The sequence below is a fragment of the Microcaecilia unicolor genome, chromosome 12, assembly GCF_901765095.1.
Source record: "Microcaecilia unicolor chromosome 12, aMicUni1.1, whole genome shotgun sequence".
NCBI lineage: Eukaryota > Metazoa > Chordata > Amphibia > Gymnophiona > Siphonopidae > Microcaecilia > Microcaecilia unicolor.
Genome location: NC_044042.1, coordinates 24127332 through 24142861, shown reverse-complemented (window position 1 = coordinate 24142861; position 15530 = coordinate 24127332). Strand labels below are relative to the sequence as shown.

The 15530-nt window shown below is 46.2% G+C and overlaps 1 protein-coding gene across 1 annotated transcript in view; it reads right to left on the bottom strand.

Annotated features, from left to right (window-relative positions):
* Positions 1-14433: 14433 nt before the first annotated feature.
* Positions 14434-15530, bottom strand: part of CSRP1 (cysteine and glycine rich protein 1) — a 34291-nt gene continuing 33194 nt past the window's right edge. The window contains exon 6 of the mRNA XM_030220982.1: positions 14434-15263. Coding sequence (XP_030076842.1) covers positions 15187-15263 — 77 coding nt within the window. The 3' untranslated portion in view covers positions 14434-15186. The remainder of the gene's footprint in view (positions 15264-15530) is intronic.

The following is a 15530-nucleotide window of genomic DNA, read 5'->3' as shown; positions in this document are numbered from 1 at the left end:
CTAGCCCCGTCTTTAGCCGTTTTCAAGTCCAAACTTAAAGCCCACCTCTTTACCACTGCTTTTGACTCCTAACCACTACTCACTTGCCTTGTCCTTTAACCTCACCTTTTATTCCCTTACCCTTAATTGTTCTGTCTGTTTACCTGTCTTATCTAGATTGTAAGCTCTTTGAGCAGGAACTGTCTTTTTTGTATATGATGTATAGCGCTGCGTATGCCTTGTATCGCTATAGAAATGATAAATAGTAGTAGTAGTAGTAGTAGGGTAGAATATGCTTCTATCTGATTAACTAATGCTGACCAGGTCCCCACAAGAAACTGTCTGACCACCATTTCACTATATTGTTAGTGCCAGGGACAAGGAGGTTTAATTGATAGGAGATGGCATCACATGACAAGGCTGAAGCCATAGCAGCCATCTTGATACACTCAAATCAAAGCAAATTACTGGTCCATGCCAAGCCACACATGGGCAGTCCTTATTTCTCATAAGTGTTTGCTATTGTTTTGGGTGACTCAATATGGTGGCAAGCTCTGCCTACTGACTTCAGGCCGGCTAATGGGCCAAGCATTCTCCTGCCATCGCCTGTCAGTCAAACCTCTTTGGCTAGGGGGATCTAGGAGGGGAGTCAAGGTAGAGTGGAAAGTTACCTGGGTACCACCAATATTCAGCAGCTGTACTCAGATACCTACCCAGTTAACTTAGGATAGCAAAAAGGCTACATTTAAAACAAATAGGAGAAAATTTTTCTTCACCCAACGCGTAATTAAACTCTGGAATTCGTTGCCGGAGAACGTGGTGAAGGCGGTTAGCTTGGCAGAGTTTAAAAAGGGTTTGGACGGTTTACTAAAGGACAAGTCCATAGACCGCTACTAAATGGACTTGGGAAAAATCCACAATTTCGGGAATAACATGTATAGAATGTTTGTACGTTTGGGACTCTGCCAGGTGCCCTTGACCTGGATTGGCCACTGTTGGGGACAGGATGCTGGGCTTGATGGGCCTTGGATAGGGATTAGTACTGACTATCTGGATCTAATTCAGTCAGGACCCCTTCTTCTAAGGCAAGCTCACATTTTGAGCGTGCGCTAAAAACATGAGCGCGCCTTAGTATAACGAGGCCTCAGTGATGTTCAAAGCTTTAAGCAACACTGACCTCTGCTGGCTGAATAGTGCCCTCTTAGAGGCTAATAATTAACTCCTCTCTCCACAAGAGGGTGCAGTCTAGCAGGGGACTGAGGTTTATTGCATTGAGAAACTGCACTTGGAGTTTCCCTTGGACAACCTGGCTGGCGTATGAAACAGGGTTACAAGGTACCATGTTCTTTGGTGCCTGTATAGAAGGAGGTGTAAAAGTATATCTCAGAAATGAAGAGCAGAGACTGCTTATACAGACTCTGCATGCAGTTCCCCTCCCCATGCCAACTGCCTACCGGCATAGGCATTGTTATGCCATTCCCCCCCCCCCCCCCCGGATTCTATATAGCATGACTGAAATTGTGTGCGCAAATCCAGGCGTATTCTGTATATATGCGTGCAATTTAATTAGCTAACAAGCCAATCAGCGCCGATAATTGCCACTTAATGGGCAATTATTGACACTAATTGGCTTTAATTAGAATTTACGCGCACAACTTGCAAGGCATATTCTATAAAGTGGTGCACGTAAATTCTAAGGCACGCAGTCAAAAAGGGGATGCGGCCATGGGCATGGAATGGGTGGATCATGGGTGTTACAAAAAATTACGCACGTGGTTATAGAATAGCCCTGCACCACTCCTAACTTAGGTGCCTGTATTTATACCGGGTTTTACTTGGCGTCAATTCCCGCAACTAGGTTTAGGCATTTGTAAGGGCTCTAGGCGTATTCTATCAACTGCACCTAAAGTGAAGCACGGTTTATAGAATACACCTGGGTGGAAATTTTTACGGCACCGTATATAGAATGTAGTATGTGTTATTTTATGTTAGTATGTGGTAAAATCAGTTCCCAGTAGACAAAACTGCATGTTGACATGAAATAGCACACAGGAATGCATCTTAGTGCATGTTACCGGTATCAGGCGAGTTCCCACCGGACAGTTCCCTCCCCCCCCCCCAAGGCGATTCCCACCTAGGACTAGTCCCCCTCCTTAGCCTATTTTTTTAAATACTGACCGTAGCTTCTTTCTTGTGTCGGGTCCCATAAATCCTGGTAATTTGTCAGTGTGTCATTTTGAGGGGCTGAATTAGGTTGAAACTTAGTTTGGGGGGTGGGGGCATGTCCCCCTCCCCCCACATGAACTGCAGTTTGTATTTATCTATTTATTTATTTATTTATTCACTTTTTTATGACATTCAGAACCCCAGATTAAACATGAATTAGGTTGAAATCTAGTTTTGGGGGTGGGGGGCATTGCCCCCTCCCCCATACAAACAGTATGTCTGGAAAGGGAAAGTAAAGATAATGTTGTGGGGGGGGGGGTGTGAGGGGGTACTGGCACCCTCAAAGGATCTGGAAGGGAGGGAGATTACTTATCCTAGTGTGTATTGCATTTTTTCGATTATGGGTGGGAATCGTCCTCCCTGGTGTGGTGGAATTGGTTCAGTGGGAATTGGTGGGTGGGAACTGTCCGGTGGGAACTGGCCTGCCATAATTCTACTCCCTGTGTGGTCCAATTGAAGCCCTTCCAACACAAGTTGCTGCTTAAATCCCGCTGAATCTCATATTCAATAGTATATAACTCCTTCGACTTTTAAATCACTCTCCTTACAATAATGCACACAGCACTCATGTTATGCAGGTTGGTGAGCTCTTAAACCCCGACAAGTCCCCGTTTCGTTTAACTTTATCAAGGGGGAGTATCACCAAATCAAATTCCTGCCTCAAGTGTCTGTATCTGAATCTGTATTTGGCTATAGGGCGGTGGGAGTCGAGTCGATGATTAATAAAGGAACACGAGTAAGTGATTCACCCTAGAGTGAAATTAATACGATCGTGTCAAGTGTATGAGACTCCATCTCACTTAGTTAACCTATATAGCTCTCGCACATAAGATACTCGTATTAACACACTCTGTTAATGTTTTTGTGATATTTATTGACTGGATGGCGTGAGGTCTGAAATTGTTTGACAGTATCCTAGAAATAAGCAGTGGATTTTCCCAAGACCATTTTAATAATGGCTTATGGACTTTTCTTTTAGGAAAGTATCCAAACCTTTTTAAACCCTGCTAAGCTAACTGCTTTTACCAAATTCTCTGGCAACGAATTGCAAAGTTTAATTACACGTTGAGTGAAGAAATATTTTCTCCAAGTCATTTTAAATTTACAACTTTATAGCTTCATTGCATTCCCCCCTAGTCCTAGCATTTTTGGAAAGAGTGAACAAGCAATTCACATCTACCTGTTCCATTCCACTCAGTATTTTATAGATCTTTATCATATCTCCCCTCAGCTGTCTCTTCTTCAAGCTGAAGAGCCCTAGCCGCTTTAGCCTTTCCTCATAGGGATGTCGTCCGTTTATCATTTTTGTCACCCTTCTCTGAACCTTTTCTAATTCTGCTATATCTTTTTTTAGATGCGGTGACCAGAATTGTACGCAGTATTCAAGGTGCGGGCTCTTCTATAGCTGAATGTTGTAATTTTGCTATGACAAGCATTATGTGTGATTTGTAATGTCTTTTATACCTCCCTCTCTGTAAACCATCTTGTTGTTTGTTCTGAAGGTGTAATACCATTAAATAAATCTAATCCTAAACCTAAGGATGGAAAAGTTGCCAGCATTGGGGTTCATTCAACTCAGCAGAAACTCAAACAACAAACTAGTTTACAAGCATATTTTCAAAGTACTGAGACTTACAGAGTTACTCGATTTGTGTTGCTAAAATTCAAACCCACAAGGTTCTAGCATGCTCTGGTTTTAGCAAAACACTAGTAAAAAAGCCCCGTTTCTGATGCAAATGAAACGGGGGGCTAGCAAGGTTTTCTTCAGAGTGTGCATGTGGGAGTGTGTGTCCCTGCCCTCTGCCCTCTCTCCCTCCCCCTCCCCCCTTGGTGTCCAGTCCTTCAGTGTTAAGTTTCCTGCTGTTCTGTGTTACAGAGAGAGTGAGGGCATCTCTCTCCCCTCCCCCTCTGAGTCCTTCACTTACAGAGAGAGGGATTTCGTGCTGTGCTGTTTTCCTTCACTCATGGGGAAAACGGATATCTCTGGCGCTTCACACTTCCGGCTGGAGGCTTCAGAACGTTGGTCTTGCCTTTTATATATATAGAAAATGTTCACTCTGCTTACATTTTACAAAAAGCAGAGCATTAGGTGTGTGTTAACACCTATATGATTTCAGTGCAGACCCAGAAGGTTTTTCTTTTTAGATTGGGGCCTTGGTGGTTCTTCACATCTAGTCAAGCTGCCACTTATTGTAGAAGACTGATGGACATATTTGCTTCTGCTGTTTTAGCTCCTTGTGCACCCAGAACATCAGGACACACAAATCTAAATCTGAACAGCAGAGGGCACCACTACATTAAACTTGGAAAACACAGATTAATTGTTTTTGCCTGAAATACCTCTGCACCCTCCAGCCCTAGTGGTGGTGAAAGGCTCTATGCCCATCCCCTGAGCCTTCCAGTCCTAGAGGTGACAGAACTGTATTTTTGTCTTGATCCCTAAACCTTTGGGAATAAAAATAAGAGGCTCTGTAGCCCTGTGTCAGTCTACTGAACCATCCAGTCCAAAGGATGACAGGCTCTGTATTTCATTCCTGGCAAGGAGGTAGGCTCAACCATGAGACAAGCCTAGGTAATTGGCTAGGATGGCATTTTTGGTTTTTTTTTTTTGGGGGGGGGAGCAAAAAAGCAGCTGCAGCCAAAGCAAAACAATAAGTCCTGACAGCCACACAAACTCAAAGAACCATCAATACCTCCTTTTATCAGTAAAGCAGTTTAATATTCAAAGCAAGATATTCCAATTAGAATTGTTGTACAGACCAGAAAATTAATTGAGGGGGCATACGGCTGACACGGTTGCCAGATGGGCGGTTTTCCGCAACCCGTCGCAGGAAACTTTTGCCCGCGGCGGGTTGCGGTTTTTTGGGCTCGTTTTGTTTTTTTTGTGCGGATTTTGGGGCGGTTTTTCGGCCGGTGGGGGTGGGGCTAATGGTGACAGAGGCGGGGTTTGTGATGTATTGGGCGGGGTTTAGTGATGTATTGGGCGGGGCGATGACGGTGGGGGCGGGGCTGATGATGGCGGGGGCGGGCTGATGACGGCGGGGGTGGGGTGTGTGCAGTTTTGGGCGGGTTTTGGGCTGTTTTGTGTGGGAATTTTTTTTTTTATTTGGCAACCCTGACGGCTGAAGGTTTGCTTAGGACACCCAAAACTCTTGCACCAGCTATAGTTCCTGAGCCTTCCTGTCCTAAGGGTGACGGGCCCGGTATTTCATTCGTGAGCCTTCCCGTCCTGAGGGTGACAGGCCTTGTATTTCATTCCTAAACCTTTCCAGCCCTAATGGCGATAGTTTTGCACTTCATTTCTGAGCCTTCCTGTCATAAGGGTGATGGGCCCAGTTTCATTCCTGAACCTTCCAATCCTAAGGGTGATGGACTCTGTATTTCATTTCTGAATTTTTCCAGTTCTAAGAGTGATGGGCTCTGTACGTCATTCCTGAGTTTCTCCAGTCCTAAGGGTGACAGACTGTATTTCATTCCTGAGTCTTTCCAGTCCCAGGGGTGACGGGCCCTGATTCCTTGGATCAGTCTCTGCTGCTGCTGAGTTTCCCAATTTCCTCTTACATTGTGTCATTTCTAAAGTTTTGACACCTACAGTGCTTTCCGTTTCTTTTCCACTTAATTTAAAGAGAATATTTAGTCAGTGACTGCTGCAGGCTTCCCAAACCTGTTCTGGTGACCCCGTAGCCCAGTGGTTCTCAATCCAGTCCTCAGGGCACACCTGGTCAGTCAGGTTTTAAGGATATCCACAATAAGTATGCATTAGATAGATTTGTATACCCAGGAGGCAGCGCACACAAATTTATTTTGTGCGTATTCATTGTGGATATCCTGAAAACCGGACTGGGTGAGTGCATCCAGAGGACCGGGTTGTAGAAACAGCATAGCCAGGGGAATTTCCAGGCTTTCCACCAGGAATAAACATGAGATGAACCTACACATTTTATTTCATGCATATTTACTGTGGAATCATGCATATTCATTGTGGATATCTTGAAAACCTGACTGGCAAGGGATTACTCTAGGACTGACCTGGAAAACACTGAGGTAGGCAATTCGGGGGGATCTTTTACAAAGGCATGGTAGCTTTTTTTATTACGCACTGATTAATGCAAGCTAAATGCTAGTGATGCCCATAGGAATATATGGGTGTCTGTAGCGTTTATTGCATGCTTATTTTTAGCGCAGTAAAATTGCTAGTGCATCTTTATAAAAGGGGCCCTCCCCCCCCCCCCGGCTGTAATTCTAGCCAATGCTCTTAAATCATTATTTCATCAGGTAGAACAAGAACTTCATTAAACCTCACTTTAAATAAGTACATAAGTAATGCCACACTGGGAAAAGACCAAGGGTCCATCGAGCCCAGCATCCTGTCCACGACAGCGGCCAATCCAGGCCAAGGGCACCTGGCAAGCTTCCCAAACGTACAAACATTCTATACATGTTATTCCTGGAATTGTGGATTTTTCCCAAGTCCATTTAGTAGCGGTTTACGGACTTGTCCTTTAGGAAACCGTCTAACCCCTTTTTAAACTCTGCCAAGCTAACCGCCTTCACCACGTTCTCCGGCAACGAATTCCAGAGTTTAATTACGCGTTGGGTGAAGAAAAATTTTCTCCGATTTGTTTTAAATTTACTACACTGTAGTTTCATCGCATGCCCCCTAGTCCTAGTATTTTTGGATTTATTTACTGATTAGGGTTTTTAAAACTTACCTTAATACACAATAGCCAACATGTGTCTCCCACTACTGGATTCATAACAATATACTGACAATTTTTGGACACATCCACCCTTCCCTTCTCTCCCCTGATTTCCCTGTTCCTTTCGTTTCTTCCCCATCCTCTCCTTCGTTTCTTATGTAGGTTTCATGATGTATTAGCTTAATTTACTGCATTGGCGTCCGCCTTTGCAGTGTGATGTAAGCCACATTAGGCCTGACACAGTTGGGAAAGTGTGGGGTATAAATGAGATAATAAATAAAATAAATAAATAAATCTTGTAACCCTTCCTACTGTTATGAATTTAAATAGGGCAGGTTGAGGGGTGCAGAGGAGATGTTGCTGCAGGGATCATGCCTGTAACATGAAAACATGTAAAACAAGGCTGAAAAGACAGTCCTGAAAGACCACCAACAGAATCTGTACAATGCATATGCAATGGGATGGGTTATAATTGTACGCAGGACGGGCTCTGGACAAACCGGCATCTGGCAAGAGTTGCTTTCTCCATTCCCCTTCCCTTTCCCACTCTCAGCATGGTGTCCTTCCCCACCCACCCCTCACTTTGGCTTGTGGTCCAGGGCACTCCCACCTCTTCCCCCTTTTTTGTGACAGTTCTGTGCATTAATTGCACTATATCCAAATATATCTCGGATGTATTCATGAGACCATGACATAGATGCGACCTTTAAGAACCAGACTTGGGGATCCCTCATCTAAATTATGCAGAAAATACAAACTGCTGTGACATTTGCCTTGTGAAAAAAGATTTATAAGTAGGGGTGGGAGGAGCAAAGTGTGTTGGGGGGGGGGGAGGGCGGTGACATGATGGAAAGCTGCACAATTTTCTTTAGTTTGAGAAAATGGATGAAAACGTAAGAAATAGAATATTTTGAGATAAAAGGAGAGGAGACCTGAGAGTAAGACCACAAGGACACAGTGAAGCCCCGAATAAGGCCATTTTGGTTACCAGAAGCTCAGGAGACCTGGAAACAGCAGTGAGCCATATGTGGTTCTGTTTATATCAGAGGTAAGCGATGAATTCTTCTCCTCTTGGGTCTTCCATACCCCTCTGGTGACTCTTTTTTCCTACCTCAGGGGGCAGTCTTACCAATTTTGGAGACATTTGCTTTTATTTGGGGGGAGGGGGGAGGAGCATATGAATTGCTGTATATATTACACAGAGATGAGGAGTTTCTCTTCAGTCATACTCAGGTTAAGGGGAGGGGGGGGGGGGTCTGCTTTGTGTCTTATTCACATGGTACCAGCCAGGGCAGTGTCATGTCATATTCCAGCGCATTAAAAAGTGCCACAGTGCAGCCAGTTCCAGAGAGCGAAGTGGCTATTTCTATATGCACCAGTACACTGCTTTATTCATGGTACTGGGGGACATAGGAGAGGAGGTTAAGTATTGCAGGAAGAGGTTAAATACTAGGGATGGCCAGCCAGAAAACGTTTGTTTCCTGTCGGTTTCAGGAATGTTCATTTTATTCATTTTCATTTGTCCATTTTGTTGTCATGGAAGCAAAGTCATTGAGTGCTCGCGCTTTCGAAAGACTGTGCACTATTTGCAGAGGGTGCACTTTCAGAACGAGCGCATGCTCTTCTCACGCACATGTGCAATGGTTTGAATGGGTGCGCTATTTTTTTTTTTGAAAGAGTAAGCACGATTATTGGCAAAGGAAAACATAAGAAACGTCATGTTTCTTTTTTCTGCTTATTTTCGTTCATTAGCAATAAGCAACGTCATGGGATATGTCATTGGCGTTTCTTATGTTATTGCAAAGGACAGCCCACCCCTTTTAAATACTTGCTCTAGTCTGCATTGCTCCAGGTACAAATAAGTAAGCTGTATACACAGGTAGAGGAGTGGCCTAATGCTTAATGTAGCAGACTTTGATCCTGGCAACCTGGGTTCAGTTCCCACTAAGTACATACATGTAAGTAATGCCACACTGGGAAAAGACCAAGGGTCCATCAAGCCCAGCATCCTGTCCACAACAGCAGCCAATCCAGGCCAAGGGCACCTGGCAAGCTTCCCAAATGTACAAACATTCTATACAATTCTATTCCTGGACTTGTGGATTTTTCCAAAGTCCATTTAGTAGTGGTTTATGGACTTGTCCTTTAGGAAACCGTCTAACCCTTTTTTAAAACTCTGCCAAGCTAACCGCCTTCACCACGTTCTCCGGCAACGAATTCCAGAGTTTAATTATGCGTTGGGTGAAGAAAACGTTTTTCCGGTTTGTTTTAAATTTACTACACTGTAGTTTGATCGCATGCCCCCTAGTCCTAGTATTTTTGGAAAGCGTGAACAGATGTTTCCCATCCACCTGTTCCACTCCACTCATTATTTTATACACCTCTATCATGTCTCCCCTCAGCCGTCTCTTCTCCAAGCTGAAAAGCCCTAGCCTCCTTAGTCTTTCTTCATAGGGAAGTCGTCTCATCCCCGCTATCATTTTAGTCGCCCTTTGCTGCACCTTTTCCAATTCTACTATATCTGTAGCTCATTGTGACCTTGGGCAAGTCACTTAACCCTCCATTGCCCCAGGTACCAAAACGTAGATTGTGAGCCCTCTAGGGACAGAGAAAGTGCCTGCATATAACGTGTACAGCGCTGTGTGTGTCTAGTAGTACTATAGAAATGATTAGTAGCAAACTGCTGTGAATGTAGTTCTTAAACCACAGAAAGGAAGTATAACAGGTCCCATTGCCTTTCCCCTTAAGGCGAGCTTCCAACTTACAGTATATATGTAGGTCTGGGCATGAGAAAATTTTAAAGGTTTGGATCACTGTTACAACCACGTCTCACCCCCCCCCCCCCCATTTCCTAGTGTGTAAAGGACTTCTCATTCATACTCCAACACTTCCAAGAGAAGGGCAAGTTACTTGTCTGATCTTCTGTATCCCAAGTCACTCTCTTCATTTCATTTCATACTGCCCTTTTCACGCTTCCTTCTCTGTCTCGTATCTGTTTGGATATCACAAAGGATTCTGGCTTCGGCTTCCGGCCCCTTTTTATAAAACTGTCTAACCCTGGATATTCATTTTCTACCTTCATGGTAGAAATTCAAGAAAGCTGTCAACATGGCTTTTCGAAAAGTCTTTGATCTGCCACTTCCCTAATGGTTCACTTCTGTCAGTCTTCTGAGCAGCATCTTCCCTTCCCTGTGTCACTGTTTTTCTCTTTCACTTCTCTATCCCAGACCCCTGTGCAGGAGACAGGAAAAGTAGGTCAAATCCAAACAGGAGATACACAATATCAGGCAGGAAATCTGTTGCAAAGGCCATGCATGAGAGGTCCATGGTTCCTTCTAAAGGCCTTCACTAATGTCACAACCGCTGCTGCCTTGGAATGAGGCTTGGAACACACCGAAGAACTCAGCAGGGACAGCAGAAAGATGCTAGAAGACTGGGACATCAGATTGAGGCTTGGATAGTTTCTGGAATGAGGCTTGAAAAACAGGTAGCAGCAGGGACGTAGCTAGGTGGGACCACGGGAGCCTGGGCCCCCACAAATTTTGTCTGGGCCCCTGGTTTTGCTGGCAGGGGTCCCCAACCCCCGCCAGCCAAAGCCTTTTTCAGCGCTGGTCTCCGGCACAGCCGCGTTCACTGCCCTGCTCTTTCTTCTTGCTGACATCCTGTGCTCGCTCCTTTACTTGAAACTGCTCAGTTTCACGTAAAGGAGCATGTACAAGACGTCAGCAAGAACAAAGAGCAGGGCAGCGAATGCGCCGGAGACTGGAACTGAAGAAGGCTTAGGCCGGCGGGGGTTGGGGTAGGGTTACCATTTTTTGTCCTTAAAAAAAGAGGACACTTGCCCCGCCCATGCCCCACCCCTTTCACACCCTCTCCCCGCCCATTGTCACACCTTGCCCTGCCCCCTGTTGCATTTTCCCCTCCCCCTGGTCACCCCCTCACCTCACCTCCCCTCAGCCCCATCACCACCTCTCCCCTTACTCACAATCTTCCCTGGTGGTCTAGTGACTTCGGGGCAGGAAAGCCCGGCGCGCTGCTCTGCATCCTGTATGCTGCCTGTGACGCTTCAATTCTCGGCGGCCATTTTGAATCTCACCGAGACCGTCACAGGCAGCATACAGGATGCAGAGCGGCACGCCGGGCAGGAAAGAGGGGGCTCTTTCCTGCCCCGAAGTCAGTAGACCACCAGGGAAGATCGTAAGGGGAGAGGAGGTCCGCCGCCCACACGCACGTACGTCAGCCCGCCCATTTATCCAGAAATCCGGACAAATGGGCAGGCTGGCCAAAACCCGTCCGGACATGTCCTCAAAAAGAGGACATGTCCGGCTAAATCCGGACATATGGTAACCCTAGGTTGGGGATCACCGCCAGCAAAGGTATTTGCTTTTGCGGGGCGAGCGATCAGGAACAGCACCAGTGTGTGCTTGCACTTCCAGCTTTGTCTGGACATACACACAAGAGCTGTGCCAGGCACGATTCCTCCCTTGCTTCTGGTTTATTAGCGCCAATTAACTGTGCATATTATTTGCATGTCATTTCCTTTGAGCATCGTTTAGCTATTTTTCTGCACGGTTGTTGCAGTATGGGGTTTTGTGTTGTGAGTTTAGTGCCTGGCAGTCAGCATCACTGTTCAGACCCAGTTTTTTTTTTTTGGGGGGGGGGGGTTACTGTTCCCATCTTAAAACTTGATCATCCTTGCTAGATCATCTCTGAGCCACAGTGCTGGGCAGTAGCAAAGGAATAAGGGGAAGAGGGCACCTTGCAGCTATTCCCAGATTTTATAAAGTGCCCCCCACCCCCAACAGGGCCCTTGTGTTGCATGGGAACTATCAATATAACGTAAATTCTGGAATCAAAACCAAGAGCAGACTTTAAAATATTAAGGGACGCCAAAGGAGTAGAGGATGACACACGACTCTTAAATCAGGAGTTGCAGACAGATCATCTTTATTAAGGCAAGAAAGGAAGGTCTTTCTTTGGTGCCTTAATAAAGATTTTCTGTCTGCAACTTCCCTCTTGAGAGTTGTGTGTTTTCCTCTACTCCTTTGGTGTTCCTTGGACTGTCGTGGAGGAGTTTCTTGTTTCTCTTTGGATATTAAAAATATTAAGAGCAGAGAGTGAAACGCCAGATCCCCAAACTCAACTCTCCTTTCAGATTCCAGCTCATGGCTTCTGTTTTTCATTAGGCTTAAGACAAATGTTATTTTAAATGTTCACATCCCATCATTTGTATAATGTATAAACACACAGTGGGACATGCATCACAGGGTCTCGGGCTCTCACTGCTCTTCTCCCAGCTGCTATTGGGATTTGGTTGGCCTGGATTTGAATCCTGTACATTTACTGTTGACATAATGGGATCACAGCAGGGATTAGAATAGTCTGATAAAAACATTAGTCTGGCCGATCTCACAGCTAAAATAATTATGTATTGTGCTATATTCCTCTGGTAATATTTTAGTTTATTCACACATGATACTCTTTAAGATAATACCAGACATCTGGTATGCAATGGTGCATTTTGCCCTAAAATGGAAAAATCTCTAGGACGTGTATCTTTAGGCGTATAATTATATCTGGAAGGGGAAAGAGAATGGGACTTGATATACCGCCTTTCTGTGGATTTTACAACTACATTCAAAGCAGTGGCATAGCCAAGAGTGGGCCCAGGCCCACCCACTTTGGGCTCCGGCCCACCCAGTAGCAGCACACTTATGATGTGGCTGGCAGGGATCCCCAAGCCCCACCAGCCGAGAACTCCCAACAACTGTCCCTCCTACATACCTTGTAAATACATGATCTTCGCCTGCTGCGAGCAGCAACTGATACATACTGCTCGCACTGGCCCCACAGCCTTCCCTCTGATGTATTCCCGCCTATACGGAAACAGGAAGTTGCATCAGAGGGAAGGCTGTGGGGCCAACATGAGCAGTGTGTATTAGCTGCTGCTTGCTGCGGTGAAAATCTGCTATTTAAAAGGTATGCGGGGGAGGGGGAATGGCTGACAGACCATATGGCATGCAGGCGAGACAGGGAGAGACCAAATTACCTATGGGACAGGGCGGAGTTCTTCCCACCCATCTTCGGTCCAGGCCCACCCAAAATTGGGTGTCTGGCTACGCCCCTGATTCAAAGCGGTTTACATATTACATACAGAGTCACAAGGAGCTGCAATGGAACCCAGTTCCCCAGGATCAAAGTCCTCTGCACTAACCACTAGGAACTCGTAACATAGGACCCTGCTATACAGAGATGACAAAGGAGACATAAAACAAGGCAGCCTGCTAGTCTCTTTCTTACATAATCATTTTTATTCAGGATAAAAGCTGGGTGAAATGATCAAGCAGGAATGTGTAGTGCACAGTCAGGCCACATCTAAGGCTTGATGTGAGTAAGACAGTCTTCCAAAGCACACAGAAAAGGTGAGGTACACTGCTGGTATCACTGTACAGTCTGCATCAGAGTCCCAAAAATGCACAGCAGATGACGCCCATGTCTATCAACTTGAAGTCCATGACAAGCATTTGCTAAATTGCATTAGCCATACCTTAGCATTCATGTAAGCTTTTTTTTGTCCCCTATTGCTAAAGAAAGGGAGAAAAACAGTGGTGAATCTGGGCCCTTAGTGCAGGGCTTCTCAATCATCTCGTGGAGACATCAAATTCACTGTGGTAATGGTGGGGAACCTGCCTCTAGGCCAATGCTTCCCAAACTTGGTCCTGGAGGCACTCCAGCCAGTCAGGATGTCCACAATGAATATTCATGTGATATTTGCATACACTTTCTCTACTGCATGCAAACCTCTCTCATGAATATTCATTGTGGATATCCTGAAAACCTGACTAGCTGGAGTGCCTTAGGGAACCACTGTGTAGGAAATGGCTCAGAAGCACCGTTTTAAGGAGCTCACTGGAGAGCTTTATCTATATAAAAGGGGCAGGTGCCTCTGGTCATAGGAACCAACTTTTCAAAATGATTAGGGGTACGGCTGCTAGACTCAAAATAAAATTGCCCCTTACTGGACAGAGTGCAGGATTTCTGCTCAATAATGGGGATGCTTAAGCACTCACAAACAGGGGCGTAGCTACGTGGGGCCACGGGGCCCTGGCCCCCACCGACCCTTTCGACCCCCCCCCCCTTCCCGCCGCCGCTAACCCTCCCCTGCCATCGGGTGCCTGTGCTGGCGGGGGTCCCCAACCCCCGCCAGCCGAAGTTCTCTTCAGCCGGTCTCCGGGCCGGCGCGTTGTTGCAGCTGATGTGGAATCCTAGGCTTCCACATCAGCTGCAGCAACACGCCGGCCCGGAGACCGGCTGAAGAGGACTTCGGCTGGCGGGGGTTAGGGACCCCCGCCAGCACAGGTACCTAACAGTGGCGGGGGACTCGGGGGAAGGGGGGGGTCAAAAGGGGAGGGGTGCCAGGGGTCAAAGGTGGCGGGAGTCCACAGCACCGGGAGGGAGGGGGCTAAAATGTGCCCCCTTACCTTGGGCTCTGGCCCCCCCGCCTGCCGAAAACTGGCTACACCCCTGCCCACAAAGCTGGCATTTATGCCTCCAGTACATTTTCATCCCTCCCCCCCCCAGTCCTGGCTTTCAGAGACAGAAGATGGGTGAGGGGTTTTTTCGCTACTTGTAAGCAACAGCTGTACAGTTTGCTCCAGCTTTTCTTATACGGAGATTAAATCAAAAAGTGATGCAGGATCATACATGTACTTAGAAGTGCACTCCTGCCTGTGAGGTTGGTAAACGGTACAGAACTTGACTGCATTGTAAGGCACTAGGCCAGCCCGGAGCACGTTTTTAGCACCCAGGAAACGAACCAAAGCCTTTTAAAGAAGACACAGTGCGGCCTGCTTTCTGTTCTGCCTTCTTCCACTGTCCCAGCTGAAATTGCAGCATGGACTAAGGGCCTAGACTGATGGCAGCTTTCACACTTTAAACTGCCCCAGTGCACTGAAGGTCATGGGATGATGCCCGAGCACAGATGTAGCCGAGTTTGTTTTCTTAGTAAAAAAAAAAAAGGAACTAAAATGCTTCCCTTCCCCTTCAAATACTGATGCAGGTTTAAGGAATCTTACACACAGACTGTTCTAGAAGGTGGATGAATGCTGGTGCGTCTTTTTAGCAGGTTGACATGGTGATGAAGGAGCAACATATACAAAAATGTATTTCCATCTAGTATATTACTAAACGTGTTAGAAAACTTAGAAAGGAGCCGTTGACAGTCCTGGCTTTGGAAGGCTGCCAGCTGACCGGAGGTCGGGGCTTCGGTTTTTCTCCCTCCTTATTCAGTGTGGGCAAGGGCACCAGCTCCCTGACCAAAGCCAAAGCCTTTGGGTCCAAAGTTCTTGGCGTAGCACGCTGGAAAGAGGTAGAAAATGAAAGTGTTAATAATAGTGGTGTTTCAGGGTTGCAGGCAGAGATAAATGCTTCCATCTAGTTTTCTTTCTGTTTTCTAGGTCTCTGATAAAGAAATCTAATTATCTACCATTGTGACTGACAGTGGCTTTAGCTATGTGGGGCCGCGGGGGCCTGGCTCCCCCAAATTTCCTGTGGGTCCCTGGTTTTGCTGGCAGGGGTCCCCAACCCCCAACAGCTGAAGTGTTGTCCAGTGCCGGTCTCCGATGC